This window comes from Vollenhovia emeryi, unplaced genomic scaffold (genome assembly GCF_000949405.1).
Source record: "Vollenhovia emeryi isolate VEMERY1.0 unplaced genomic scaffold, V.emery_V1.0 DF939199.1, whole genome shotgun sequence".
NCBI classification, from domain to species: domain Eukaryota; kingdom Metazoa; phylum Arthropoda; class Insecta; order Hymenoptera; family Formicidae; genus Vollenhovia; species Vollenhovia emeryi.
This window is the reverse complement of record NW_011967167.1, coordinates 423,821-438,114: the sequence shown is the minus strand read 5'-3', so window position 1 is coordinate 438,114 and position 14,294 is coordinate 423,821. Positions and strand designations below refer to the sequence as shown.

Below are 14,294 nucleotides of genomic sequence, written 5' to 3'. Positions count from 1 at the left end.
ATGTGGTATCTGGAATATTGCTCCCTCGTAGAAGCAGTTTTCAATTTGTACCTTGACTTACGAAGCTTCCTCTGTGAGGAAGCCGAAATTGAAAATAACAACTTGCCCAGACGGTGACGAGGTAATGCGCAAATTTTCAATTTGCCCCTTTAAAATTGAAAATTAACTTGCCCAGATGATGAGGAAGCAATGTGCAAATTTTCAATTTGCACCTTTTATATGTTATACGCCGTAAATAAAACACAGGAATTAAGGTTCCTATAAATTCGCATTTTCCCTCACAGAGATTTTATATTATCAGAAACATTTTATGGCTGTGCAGTAAAGTTTCGATTATGTTCCGCATATATCATTTATTATTCGATGGATTAAAACGGTATGTTTCACTGCGAAGACTATATTTATGACAAAACATTTTAGCATCGATACTCTACAATATGATACATCAGCTGAGTTGACGGTTAAACAAGATGCACTCGACTGTCCGAATCAGAAATTTAATGTCGCGCGTGTATTTTCAACTATAAATCCCGTAAAATACATTTTCATTATTAATATTAATAAACTGTAAAGTATTAATAAAGTATCGATATCGCGTCACAATGCTCAAAGCACTCGATTCAATACTCCACGTGTCATCTCGCGTTCTCGCCTAGAAACGGCTAGCAACTTTCACGTGAAACGACGAAAGATCCAAAGCGACGACGCGAGACGAGTCCAAATACGAGCGTCGTAAAGAGCAACTATCGTCCGCAATTATTGCAATGAAAGGACCTCACTAGCGCTTCGATTCTCAAATCTACAGACCTCAAATGACAATTGCGCGAGATATCTGCTTCGACGGTTAGTTAATACGAAACGTTGATTATTCGTAGAGAGCGGTCGCGACTTCTTCCCGTACTTGTCGCGAGAAAGAATATGATAAGCGGAGCGGGCCGCTAACCGACTCGTTCAGCCGAACGCCACGTGAATGACCTTGCGTACGGCGTCATCTATTGTTTCGCCGAGCGCTGATTCCACGAAATGACGTAGCGCCGTAAAGACCTCGGTCGAAAACATCTCATTGTGCCAAATCATTCGGCGCGGCGCAGTCGAGCGAGGCGGGTGTTCCGCGACGTCTGTAAAGTTGGCCCCCTCACTTTTAAAATTTACGAAAAAGGATTGAAGTTCTGTTAGCCCCCTGACGAGTTCTTGAGTTCTCAATCGACTTGTATTATACGTAGGTATATGAAACATCTCTAGGGATTAAGTTCAAAGTGGCTAAAACAGATTTTCTTCTTGTAACAGAATCGACGCGCGAGAGAAGCCAGTGACGAAGGCGCAGCACTCGTCGGACTCCGGCGTTTTCGGTCCACGCGCCTTTTTCCGAACGTCCTTCCCGAGCCCGGCGGTTCTGGTGATCGACGACATAAAGCGGCACGACGCGGCGACGTACAGATGTAGAGTGGATTTCCGGAAGGGCCAGACGCGCAGCTTCCGGTATAACTTGACCGTCATTGGTGAGTACCGACCTAGAAGAATTTAATCCACCGTGCACTCTGAATATAAAGGGTTCAACGGTTCGTTCTTTAACAATGAGGGAGTTTCTTGTCGATCTTAACTGGCCGAAATTTATTACAAACTAAAAGTGCGACGCTTCGACCTTTGACTTGGGATCCCTTTCAAGCACAATCCGTAGAAAATTACAATTACGTCAGACAAGAAGAGTGGCGAAGGCTCCAAAAAAGATAAAGAATCGATGAGGGGGAGCCAAGGTGAGCCAATAAACGCGGGACACAGTGCGTGGTTTGAAACGTGGCAAATATGTTCTTCCGTTCGAACGTTTCGACCCATATCTGGGTCTTCTTTAGTGATCTGATACAACTAAAATGAAAACAAAAGTGGCAATAAATTAGTTAAGAAGTTATTTTTAAAAACATTAAGTACAGTAGAGTACGAATTGGTCAAGCGCGAAAGAAAATTAGAACACCCGATAAATTCTAGTGAGCGTGAAACGGAAATCGCGGAATCAACGTAATTGTCACGACGAAAATAATCCTCTTTCAAGATAGACGCGCGAATCTTTAAATGGTTCCAACCGTAAAGAGAGAGCAGATAGAAAAAACGCAGTCTACAGAGTACAAACGTCAGAGTTGCAAACTTTAAAAACTTTTTCTAAAAAATTATCCAGTACGAGAAAGACGTTCTTTCTATATTATAAACGACACTGGCCGTTGTTTCAAGGGTATAAACGGTTATTAAATTCAAAAAGATCGGACAGAGAGTAAATTAAAAACCCCTAATTCTTTCCGAGCTCCACTTTAATCAACCAGTTTCATACGAATTTATTCCCCATTTTTATATTGCGACCACTCTGCATGGCTTTCGATATATTTTCAAATGCTGCCATTTCGTCTGACTTTTAATTTTAAATGTATGCAATATAAAAACAAATATATCCGATTGGAAGCGTTTTTTTTTAAACACACGCGCATATTTGTTTCAAATTTAAGGGAGATAAACGCACACTCTTAAAAAATAATAAAATTAACACGAGACGCGGCTTATAATGTCATACCCGATCATAACTTTAAATGTCACATCAAATTACGCCGTCATGTCGATCACAACAAATAATACGGCGCGCAATAGAGCGACAGCCGCGGCGACGACATTTACGCAGAGAGCAAGCGCGCGCCGTCCCCTTTCAATCAAAGGAAGATCGTAGCGAACTAATTTACCGCGACTTTAAAGGGGAGCCTTAAAGGCGCATATTACGCTCTCGCGGACATCGGAAAAGCGAGCGCCGGGGAAAGAAAGAAACGCGGCGGCTACATTTCGCTCGGGAAATCGATCAAGCTCGACACGCACGTCGCACCGCGGCGCCGCCGCCGCCGCGGCCGCGAAGAAACGATTCGTGACGATCAGATCGAACATGAGGGATATAGGTGTACTATAGATCTCTATTTCGCGAGAGGGCACGGCACCGATCGATCTCCCGCCCCAGTCGCGAACTTGCGACCGGGGGTCCGCGTCCCTTTCTGTGCGCGCCACTTACTCGAGCACACGCTCGCTCGCGCGTACGACCGTTTTATCACCGCGCGGTGGCCGGTCCGCCTTACGCGGCGCCCGGCGAAGGGCGCGCCCCGACGTCGTGCAAACGTCCGATCAAGCAAATGCCGCGACCGCTGAAAAATGCATGAGCCAATCGCGGTCACGATTTCCCTCCTGCGCGCGCCCGCGGCTTTTCCGCCACGTGGATCGCGCGATCCCGAGCTTTCCCCGATCCTCCGCGACCTCGATCTCGTTCGGAGCAGAATTCGAACGCGACGAATCTGGATTCTTACGCAGGATAAACCGGGAGGGTATTAGGGCCGTGCGGAAAAGGCCGTAGTTTCTTTGATAATTGCTAAATAATACATTTCTGATATTTAGCGTAATTTACGTGTTATACGTCGCTCGAAATAACAGTTTTATGAATATTGTACCATGTTTTTACTTTCGACTGCCTGCAACATTTAAAAATGTGTCCACTACAAACTGCTGTAACGTGGAATAAATTACAGTTAAGCTGTTTTTTATTTTTGTCACTATTTTTTTATTTTTTCTATCAATGTAAATCTGAAAAAGTGGTCAATGCTCATGTTGTAACATTTTAAGTAGAAACTTTCTATAAAGGTTTTTTCTTTACGCTTTAACCCTTTGAAGCACGGTGGTAACCCACGGTACCACCTCAACTTCTTCACTTTTTGGCCATTTAATTTCTAGTTAACGTATTTAGGTTGGGTTTTTTTGTATTTTTTGGGTATCTTAGCAATAAAAAAATATAAAAAGTTGAGTAATCTTTAATATTTATTGTAAAAGTTCTATAAATAAACAAATATGACAAAAACAGCAATTTTGGGGGGGAAAATTGATTATTGACCGAGTTTTTTAAGATTAATTCTTGAAAATTTTGTACAAAGGGATTTTCGGGATCGCTCATTACGAATCTGATGTCTTTTTTAAAATTCAAAATGGCCGGCCCAAAATGGTGGATGCAAAGTACGTGAAGTTTTTAAGTTTTTATTTGAATTATGAAAATCTGATAACGGACGCGTAATCAGCGACCCCAAGTTCAATAGAAAAATGTATGCTTCAAACAGTTAATGTCAACAGCATTACACGGTTTAGGCTTCAGTGAAATAGTAGAGGAAAGTCTTCTATTGAGATAGGACTCGAATATGAGATAGTAAATTTTCAACGTCCAAATTCGATCACGAGTCTTTCCTCGCAACGATTGCACGATCTAACGATCAATTTTTCACTAAACAGATTTCACCCCAAGGGCAATAAACTCATGGTGGAACCAACAGACGATGCCTATTAATTTGGCAGAAACTCCGCTATCCCATATTAGGAGCCTATCTCGTAATAGGGGACTTTCTTCTATGTCAAACGCTATTAAAAAAGTGACAAAAATGTATGTTTTTTGGTAATTAAAAAGTATGGCCACCGTGGTTTGCCCTAGATACGCCATCCCGCGTGTGTCCCGTGACGGGGACAGCCGAGCCGTAATCGCGCGGACGGCAAAACCGCGCATCGCGGTGATCTCGCTTCCGCTTGCTTCCTCTCGCGATTTCGAGTAATATCCGGGTACCACGCTCTGCGCTTTCTTTACCCGGATGCACGCGGCGCGGAGTATAACGTCGTGTGGGTCGATCATAAAGTCCACATCGTACGGAGGTGTAACTTTCATGGAAGCCCCAGTTGGAGCAGTCGGTACCGAAGTACGTTCGAATCTCGGGATATCCCGTATAGCTCGCGGCGGGAATATAACCTGGGAAATTCTACTCCCGATCCTTCCGATACCGGAATCCATCTTTGGCGCCTCTCTTCGCCGCCGCTATCGACTGGAGCGGAATAGTGAAAGGGCGAGAGGGCGCAGAAGAGAAGGAAAGAGGCGGGGGGAGAGAGAGAAAGAGAGAGAGAGAGATTCGGAACGACATAGAAAGGGATAAGGATAGTGAGAATGTAAGTGTCGCAGTGCAGATTCCCAGAAGACCCGACGACCAGTATGGAATTCCCCGGCTGATCCCCGCAGGCGATCTAACCCTTTCTAGTAATAGCCGAGCGCGCGTAGTGTTTCTAAAATGTTCGACTCGGAACACCCCGCGTCGAATATCCATATAAAACCCGCAAATACCTGGGTATCCCAGAGTAAACGGATGATGCTTTTATTGACATATTCCTCCTCGAGCCCGGGATCCATTTTTCCATCGCGAAAACATGGCAAGCGCTCGCAATCTACCGCGACCCTCAAAATTTCAGCTCCGTATAAATCGTAATCGAGTCTCCCCCCCACCTCACGTTAAGATTTCGTACAAATCACATCGCGCCAATTAAGGAAGACACAATAAGCCGTTTCCTTTGGTGGACAATGCGCCCATCTCGACGGAAGTTTAACCTGGGAGCGCTTTTTCTTGGTGCAATCGCGCTCGCACGTGGTTTCGAGCTCTAATTAAGCTGCTCCAATATTTTTCGCCAAGAGAACCGATCGCGGAAGCGACACGCGCTGAGGGGGCAATCCATTTTCCGCCTTCTTTACCCCCGCTTTGCCGACCACGCTCGCCCCCGCACGTACCTTCAAAATGTTCTCCTGGAATCTGCCTCGCAAGGACCCCGTCCAATTCAAACGTACTCGCGGTATTCCAAAAAGTAACGAACGAAATTGGCCCCCGCGGGTGCGGTATCAAACCTCACAGAGGACAAGGTATTTTCATCAGAGAAGATTGGTTCCCGAGAGTTTCTACATCGCGTCTCCCTCCTCGCCCATCTTCTCTTTCTATCTCTGCCTTTCTCTCTCCGATTCACCCGGACTTTCCCGCGATAACCGGTAACGTCCTATGCCAGCGATGCAATGTCCGAGCGCGTCTCTCCCGCTTTATCTCCTTCCCTCGCTCGCATATTGCGACGCCGAGACGCCGGGAAGAATACGTATCTGAGCTCTTCGACGTTTAAGTTTGCATGAATGCGGCCGCCGAATCCAGACGTACCGTGTAACTTCTGTTATTTTCCGCGACGCGTACTCCGTCCGTCTCTTTAAGCTCCTCGAGAGACACGCGAAGCACCCTGGGGTACTTACTGCGCTTTTTGCCCTTCGGAAATGCGTTTACGGAATTTAACAGTCGCGTCATTTACACAGCTGTTCCTGCGACAGTCGTTGTATTCAAGTTGTAATGTAACTACAAGTTGAGTTTGTCGAAGAGCAATACTTAAACTGCCAGATTGCCTTTGTATCATATACCTGTAACGGCTGTAACTCAACGTACTAGAATGTTATTAGGGATTTTATGTACTAAACGATGAACGAAATGACAATTTTGAGATCCAAATCGTTTTTGCATAGACTTTGCGCGCAAGCTGTTGCGCGTAAATGTAGCTGTTCAAAATATTACGCAGAACAAAACTGTCAAATCAAAACTTGCACACTCAAAATAATGTTCGATTTTAGTATGTACGTTTTTTTTATATACGCAACAATTCTACAATCTTCCTAGAAGTATTCAATAATTTTAAATTTCGATACTAAAAATGACAATCTCCTTTTAATATTATACTGTTATTCGCTATACTTTGATTTGACAATCTGTTATTTTCTATTCAATATTGTTTTCTTCCCATTCGAGAAAATTATCTTTAAATAACAAGAATATGTAAAGGTAATGGAAAATTATTCGACGTATCTGGCAATATTTTATTTAAAAACACACAACGTTTCGGCCGAGAATTCCGGTCCTTTTCGGGTGAAAAGCGTCTTTATAGCATTCTAAAGTCAGACGAGTCGGAATCTGAGGACTAAAAAATTATCGTGTGTAAAAGAATCAGAGTTACAGAAGTATAAAGAAAAACATAAGAATATATTTTTCGTGGTTAAATTATATAAAATGGCTACACTCAAGCAAGTTCTCTTCGATTAACGCAGTCTCATTCCAAGATTTCCACGTTGAAACTGAAGATATTTTCGAAACGAGGCGTTCTCTTTTTTTCTGTGTACAACTTGTTACGCCGTTGCCTCGTGTGTCGTAATAAGTGGGAATTGAATTTTGCGAAATCAGCGGACGATTCATTAAATATACGCGAGATGTGTCCTTCAACATTTCACCAAGAGCGTCGAACACACGAGGGCGCGTGAATCGTCGAAGAAACGGATATCAATTTTGCGATTACTATGCAAAGTGCAATCGCTGTTGGGCTTCTCCTTATGCCGGCGATGTTGTAGATTGCACAAGGTACATGCACAACGTGATGGACTACACGCGTACGTTCTTGCGGACACGACTGTGATATATTAACACACACGTGGGTGCGAGACATCGCGCGTGAGGCTGCGCCGTCTTATAGATTAGGCTAATGCGTCAGTATTCGCGCGGTATTGTTGCGCTATCGTGTTACAACGCGCCCGCTGTGTTGCAGAATATACGGGCGCAAATATTATTATCCTCCGTAATCGTGTAAGTGTATTACGCGCCGGCGCGTGGCGCAATAGTTAGCGTTCGTTATACTTACGTGAGTTTCGCGAGCAACCCCCTGTGCCCCCTCCCACCCCCGAAATGCGTGTCGTTGCCCCTGCCGGTTTCGCGGGACACGGAAACGCAGTTTCACCCTCGAAACGGCGACGAGAGTCGTGCAAAAAGCTATTAAGCAGCGCGTCTTAGCGCCTACCACCACCCTGAAGATACACCCCTATTTATTATTAGGGAGGCCGTGGCTTGTTTCGCGTTCGTCCACTCCGAGGACAACCTGTCGTTCAGGCAGGATTTGAGCCTGAGCAGAATGACTGGTTTATATGTTTGAATCATTTAGACACTAACATCCTGTCTTGGCTCTTATATCCTCTATCACTTCGTATTTTATGTTTGATGGTTTTGTCTTAAACTGTCTTAAAGCAACCCACGATAACTGTCTTGTAACTGGTCTTTTGAGTTGGCTTTATAAAATTGCAAAATTTTTAAGCGCGCAAGACAGCCATTCTGCTCAGGCCCTGACGGCGAGGAATTTGTTTATTTGCCAGAGGGATCTTCGGGGTGTGACCACTCTGCATATCCATATGATGGCCGAGCCGTCGAGTGAGGTAGCAAGCATCACTCTGGAGTCGCGCTGCCAGCATATTATTCCTACTTTATTCATTAAAGTAACGTAGACAGAGCGGTGGGCCTGGGTAGCTCAGTAGGAAGAGCAGTCACCCGGCAAGCGGAAGGCCCCAGGTTCAAATCCAGGTCTAATCCTAGTTGATTATCCTGATCGCCAAAAAGTTATTAAGCGCCTTTGCGTCCACCGCCTCAAAGATGCACCCTTATTTATTGCAATCAAACGCGCGAACGTCTCGGCGGAGGACGGATCACGGGCGTCCCTCGCGATGCTCTCACCCCCGCTCCCAATCGCCGCCTCTTTGAATCGCGGGTCGCTCTTATATATGTAATTATCCCGCCGCCCTCTTTTACTTCGGCGAAAAGATAGAAATGAGCGGGCACTTCCGGAGGCTAGCTTGCCTCCCGGAGGGGAGCGAGCGTCGGTGAAAAGAAGGATAGCGCGGATTAGAGGGGTGAATTAGAATTTCAGAAATCCACGCGAACTTTCCGCGTTTGCTCGGGCCCCGAACTCCCACGGGCGAATGGGGTGCGAAGGAGGAAGAACGCGAACGGACGTGGGTGGACAACCCCGTCGTTAAGTCTTCCCTTAATTAACCTAACCTTTTCCCTCTCGTTCATCCTCCTCCTCCTCCCGCCCCTCCCCTTCTCTTTCTCGTAACTCCGTTTCCTGCCCGCCCCCCCCCCTCTCTTCGCCCCTGTTCTCTGTCCCGCCGCTTTAGCTTTCCCGTTGCATTAACGTCGGAGGAAAATCTCCGTCTGCGAGGAAAAGGGCGCGCCGCTAGATCGATGCCCCCGCCTCGCAGTTGAAATAATATCGAGAGATACTCGAGAGCTCGGGTAATGCAAGTCGAAATTAAGCTCGAAATAATATAAAGCGTCTTTGTCAAGAGCTGTCGGGGGCGGCCGCGCGGCGCGTCTCCTCGGAATAATTCGAGACGAGCGAGAGCGGGATTATCGGGCGGAGTCGGTCGCAGAATGAATTCGGATTTGTGTTTTTCCTGCGAGGATTTAATCCTCCGTTTATACAAAATGCCTCGCCTCCCGCGTCGTTAGCGCAACACCTCGATGGCGTTTGCGCGGCGACGCCGATCTCGCTCATCCGGATAAATACGACACGATCGCGTCGCTTTTCGCGCGCCGCGCGGTTACGCCCGATTGTCCGCTGCGCGACGGAGACGCGGAAAATTACTGTGCGACGTGGAAAAAAAATTTTTTTCTCATGCGAAAACCCACCGAAGTCGCGTGTCCTGAATTGCGACTCGCGTCACAAAAAAAGAGTACAATGCTTGTCGAGGGATGCTTCTGAAACCACTCAAAAACTCGTGAAACTGTAATAAGCTGCTGGGCGAAAAGAGCTTTACGTGCCGCGGCTCTCCCGTCCGTGCGACAAAGGAAATCAAGAATTAAACGATCGCGCGCCGCCGCGATATTCCGCCTGCACGCGCACAAAAGTGGGCGAAGTTGATAATCCGATTCGAGGGACAAACGCCGAGGGGGGTGGGGGCGGAGGGGGGGGGGAGGGGGGCGCCATCCTCGTAAGGTACAAATAACACGAAATACTTTGACGCGCTCGTGACGCACGCAGGTCGGCGAAAAATTCATCTTTGCCCCTTCAGCCAAAGGGGCCGCCTTTTGCGGAGCGCCGAGCAGAAATTTGTTCCACCCTTTTAAACCGGCGCACATGGCTGCACGCGCCCGTAGCACACACACACGCGCGCGCGCTCTCTCGCACGCGCACACACGTACACGTACACGCGTGTGCACGCGATGAACAATGAGGGAGTTTGTATCGAGGTCGGCAACCCTTTTTCCAGCGGGCGCAGGGTGTACGGTTATATTCTGTGCGTCGACTAATGGGGTACAAGTGAGCCGCTGCGTGTGAGAGGCGCAAAGGAGGGAGGAAGAGTGCAGAAAAAAGTAGCCGGTGCTATTCGCGGTCGTATACCACCGCATAATCGAGCGCCTTTGTGGCGGGGCTAATTAACCATCCCCTTCCCGCCAGGGTTTCACTCCCGTACTTGCCGCGCAAATTAAATCGCAAGTCTATCGTTCCATCTCTCGATTCCGTCTTTCTCGTCTAGCGAGCCAGTAGGTGCGCGCGTTGATGCCGGTATATTCCGTTAATTGGACTCGACTTCCTTCGGCGAGCCAGTTTTCGGTTAACTCGGTCGCCCCGTCCCGCGTTACATTATGATAATCGCGAGATAAACGTAACGTAGAGTAATCTATGTAAACGGTTATTCTACGGCGCACTGAATATTTCGCGGAGCTCGTTCCTTGCGGTGTTCGCGCTTCCGCGTAGATGTAAATAAATACAAAACATTTCGCGAGAGCGAGATCTGGGATTTGGTCGAGCAGACGCTGTGTCGCCGCATGATCGCTCGAACCGTGCTGCACTGTTGGAAAATTTGTGTCTTTTTTTCGTTAAAATAAATATATAAATAATATATTAACTTTTGCGTTAAATATTCGACACATCCATGTGTTAATTGAATTCAAGTGTTAAGTTATTCAAATAACTGAAAGAAAGTGTAAAACTAACCTGTGCGTTTTTAATTTATTCAATAGATACACTGAAAAAAATGTCTGGTTGAATATGGACGAATCAGATAATTCCTTTAGGATTTACCAGAATTCCTTTAGGATTTACCAGAATTCCTGTAATCCTACAGAAATTCTGGTAAATCCTAAAGGAATTATCTGATTCGTCCATATTCAACCAGAAATTTTTTTCAGTGTACGTTTTGTATTATTAGTGAGACAAGATGTATCTATTAAAATTTACCGAGAAGCGCGGGTTACATTCTACAATATAAAAGTTTAAATGATTACATCTGTAAAATGTAAAAATAACTTTTTTAAATTAATTGTACGATTAAAAATAGGTCGATTTTACACAAAATTGATTTGAAACTACTTTGAAGTTTGCCTTTGTGTTGTGTTAAAAAATCAACGTGAAAATTTGCGTGGACCATTTGGTGTGATATCTGTTAAAAACACAAATTTTTCAACTGTGTGACGACGTGATTAGTTTCTACGATTATTAAAATCATCAGAGTTTAATTAGCGGACAACTCGCGTTGAACGCGATCGAGGAAGATATTTCACGTTCTCCGATGTAGTAAATGCATCGGGTGCGATTAATAGCATCGGGAGTGCCATGCGAGGTGCCGTACGGTCGTCGTATTCTGCCGTGATTAGTGCACCTCGTGTAATGAATCGTACTTCGAGTATTGAGTGAGTGCAACGAAGGAATCTGAAAGAGAAGACCTGGGAGATGCATCGTGCAACGGCGGAGTAGCCGCGAACGATTTTTTTTTACCATTATATGTTTGTTATTTTATACAGGGTGTTCGAAAAAGGTGGAGACCCCTGAATAACTCCAAAAATATGCAAGATAGAAAAAACTGTTTCAGACAAAAGTTGTAAAGGTCTCCCTAAATTTCTAAAATGAAACCCCCTATTGTATTATATGAACAACTTTTGTCTGAAATATTCTTTGATTTGCCTAAAACTTTTTTTAGATATTCAAGAGAAAATTGATAACTTCTTCAATATTTTGCTTGTATCTCGATAACTGTTTGTCGGAGGGAAAAGTAGTACACAGGACCTTTTTACTTGATTTGGTCTCAGGAATATGCTGTTGCAATAGTGCTCCAATTATTGAAAATTTTTGTGTATCGCAACATGCACAAAATTTACACACAACTGTGTATTCGAGATATGTACAATTATTTTTCTACTTATTTCGGGCTTACAATTACGCAGATATAAGGATAATAGATTTTTAACACTGTCAAGCAGCTTGACAAATTTTCCCAGCGCGCCCAAGATATTTTTTTTAATACAAATTAAACAATTGAAAAACGTATCAGAGCCCCAAAGTTGCCTTTGTTTCAAAACGTTCGTCGGACACCACGATTTGTTTAAATATTGAGGTAAAAATTACATACAATTAGAGACGAATTAGGCTGTTGGTTGCGCGTGACTAGAATTTGTATAACGTCAGGCACTCGGAACAGCCAGTGGCGGCGAGCTTGCTAATATTTACAATAATTTTTCAACGATTTTCCGAGTTATTTTGCGCCGTTTCTTTCAATGCTAGCTATATCAGACCTCCTGTTTTTACAGATTTGCTTGTGACACGCGTGCGCGCGAATGATGTATGAAGTGCTCGAGACATTAACCGACGTTTCATATTTACGAGAGCATAAAATGCCACCGGCACGCCGGCAACATCGAGATTTCTGTTCTTGTCGCTGCAACAAGCGCATGAATCCTAAGCCTCGCGATCTCCCGCAAAGTACCCACCCTCCGCGATAACAAATCGACCGCGATATTTCACTTGATAATAAGTAGCAAACTGACCGCAGCCAGGAGGGATTCGTTCTCGTGGGTGGGGAAGAACCCGCGGAATGCCGGAATGCGCCGGTGAGGAAAGAGAGCGCCGGGGCCGAGGGATAAAAAGACGGTAAAGGAGCGGGAAGGATAGGGGGAGAAAGAGAGAGAAGGGCAGGTGGGCAAACGGGATTCGAGATCGGAAAAACGGTCCGCGAAGTCGCATGAATTTATGGGGGACATAAATCCAAGTTGCTGGCCCGCGCGCACCACGATTTTCGGGAGCCTTTGCGGACGTCGGCCTCTCCGGGTGGTTCGCGCCATCCGGACCTCCCCCCTCCCCCCCCCCTCGATAGAATTGGAAAAGACGGATTCGACCTCGTCCATCGACGATTTCATGCGTGAAATGTCGTGTAAACGGCGGATATAACAATTGGTAATCTCGAGGCGGATTGTATCCGAGACGAGGAAGCAATTCCGACTCGGGCCGACGTCAAGTTACCGGGGATTCCAATCCGTCGCGAAGGGAATCCGCGGGAGGGAATATTTTTAACGAACTTTCCGATGTGCAGCGCGGGCTGAGTTATTTTTCATTAAAACAGACGATCTGGAGAAATAACGTCGCTCGCCACGTCGCCATTTTGTCGACTGCACGTCGAGAATTTAATACGGCGAAATGAACCGGGCGTCGAGAATGAAATCTAGAAGACCGACGATCTTTCATTAAAACGCGACTTTCGCGTGTCGCGACAAAACACAGTCCGCGCGCGCGCGCGCGCCGGCACGTAATGGAAAGTGATTGATGATCTTTTATTAAAGCATCTTGCGGCCCGTGTACGTCCCGATGTTATTTTGCCACGGTGAGAAGACACCGTTTCCCGAACGAGGAGGAATGCGCCCGTCAATTTAAATATGGCGATCGAATTTATCGCAAAACGGTTTCGCGTTGCGAGCGGCGCGATAGGATCTGTTAATCGTAAAATTATTCGCTCAATGTAAATTAGTAGGTAATAATACCGATCGGATGAAATTACGAGAAAATAATCCGTCAAATAGAAAGAGCGAGGAATATCCGGTATAACGCACATCCCTGATATTTCTGCCAATAATCATCCGATATCAGATTCCTTTCATCGTAATTGCGCGCCGGACAATTGGTCTCATTATTTAACCTTACCGTTTATTTGCTGTACACACACACACATACACACGCGCGCGCGTCCGAACTTGAATGAGCCTCCCATACAGTGATCTTCTTTTCCGTTTCTCGATACGTCGAAAAATTAACAGTCGGTTCATTTGCAACGTTATTCAAATCGATATCCGTAGAATTTTAAATAAATTTCTACGTCGCGAATTTCTCGTTTATCCCTTTCTCTCGAAAAGCGTCTTCATAACAGCGAGATGGCGTTATTGTTTCGTGGCCACATTTATCTTTCGTATCGTTGCGCGTCCGCCATTTTCAGGCGCCCCCGCAAAACTGACAATGAGTGAATTCGCGCGGCGCTCAAAGGCGAAGAGGCGAAAACTGCAGTCGGGCACGACAGCGGCGGGATTAAAGTCGCGTTAACGTAGCAGGTAGCCGGGTAGCAAAACTGACCCGTCGACGAATTTCGGAGACGTCTCGTCCTCATCCGACGCTTACTGAGCATCCTGCGCGGTCTTGGTTTCGGTTTACTGAACTATGTGTATGTACAGCGACGACAGCAGGCTCTCTCTCTCTCTCTCTCTCTCTCTCGCTCTCTTCTGCCCCTCCCCCTCCCCCCATTTCTCCCTCCGCCCCTTGTCGGCTTGAGACCCGCAAGTGCGAGCGTATACCTATGTACGGGCGAGCGAACGTTGTCA

General features: G+C 45.9%; 1 protein-coding gene across 1 annotated transcript in view; it reads left to right on the top strand.

The window, feature by feature from the left end:
- The window catches only part of LOC105561870 (nephrin), a 114,383-nt gene continuing 100,089 nt past the window's right edge, over positions 1-14,294 (top strand). The window contains exons 1-2 of the mRNA XM_012012225.1: positions 1-113; positions 1,288-1,499. Of these exons, the coding sequence (XP_011867615.1) occupies positions 1-113; positions 1,288-1,499 (325 nt within the window). The remainder of the gene's footprint in view (positions 114-1,287; positions 1,500-14,294) is intronic.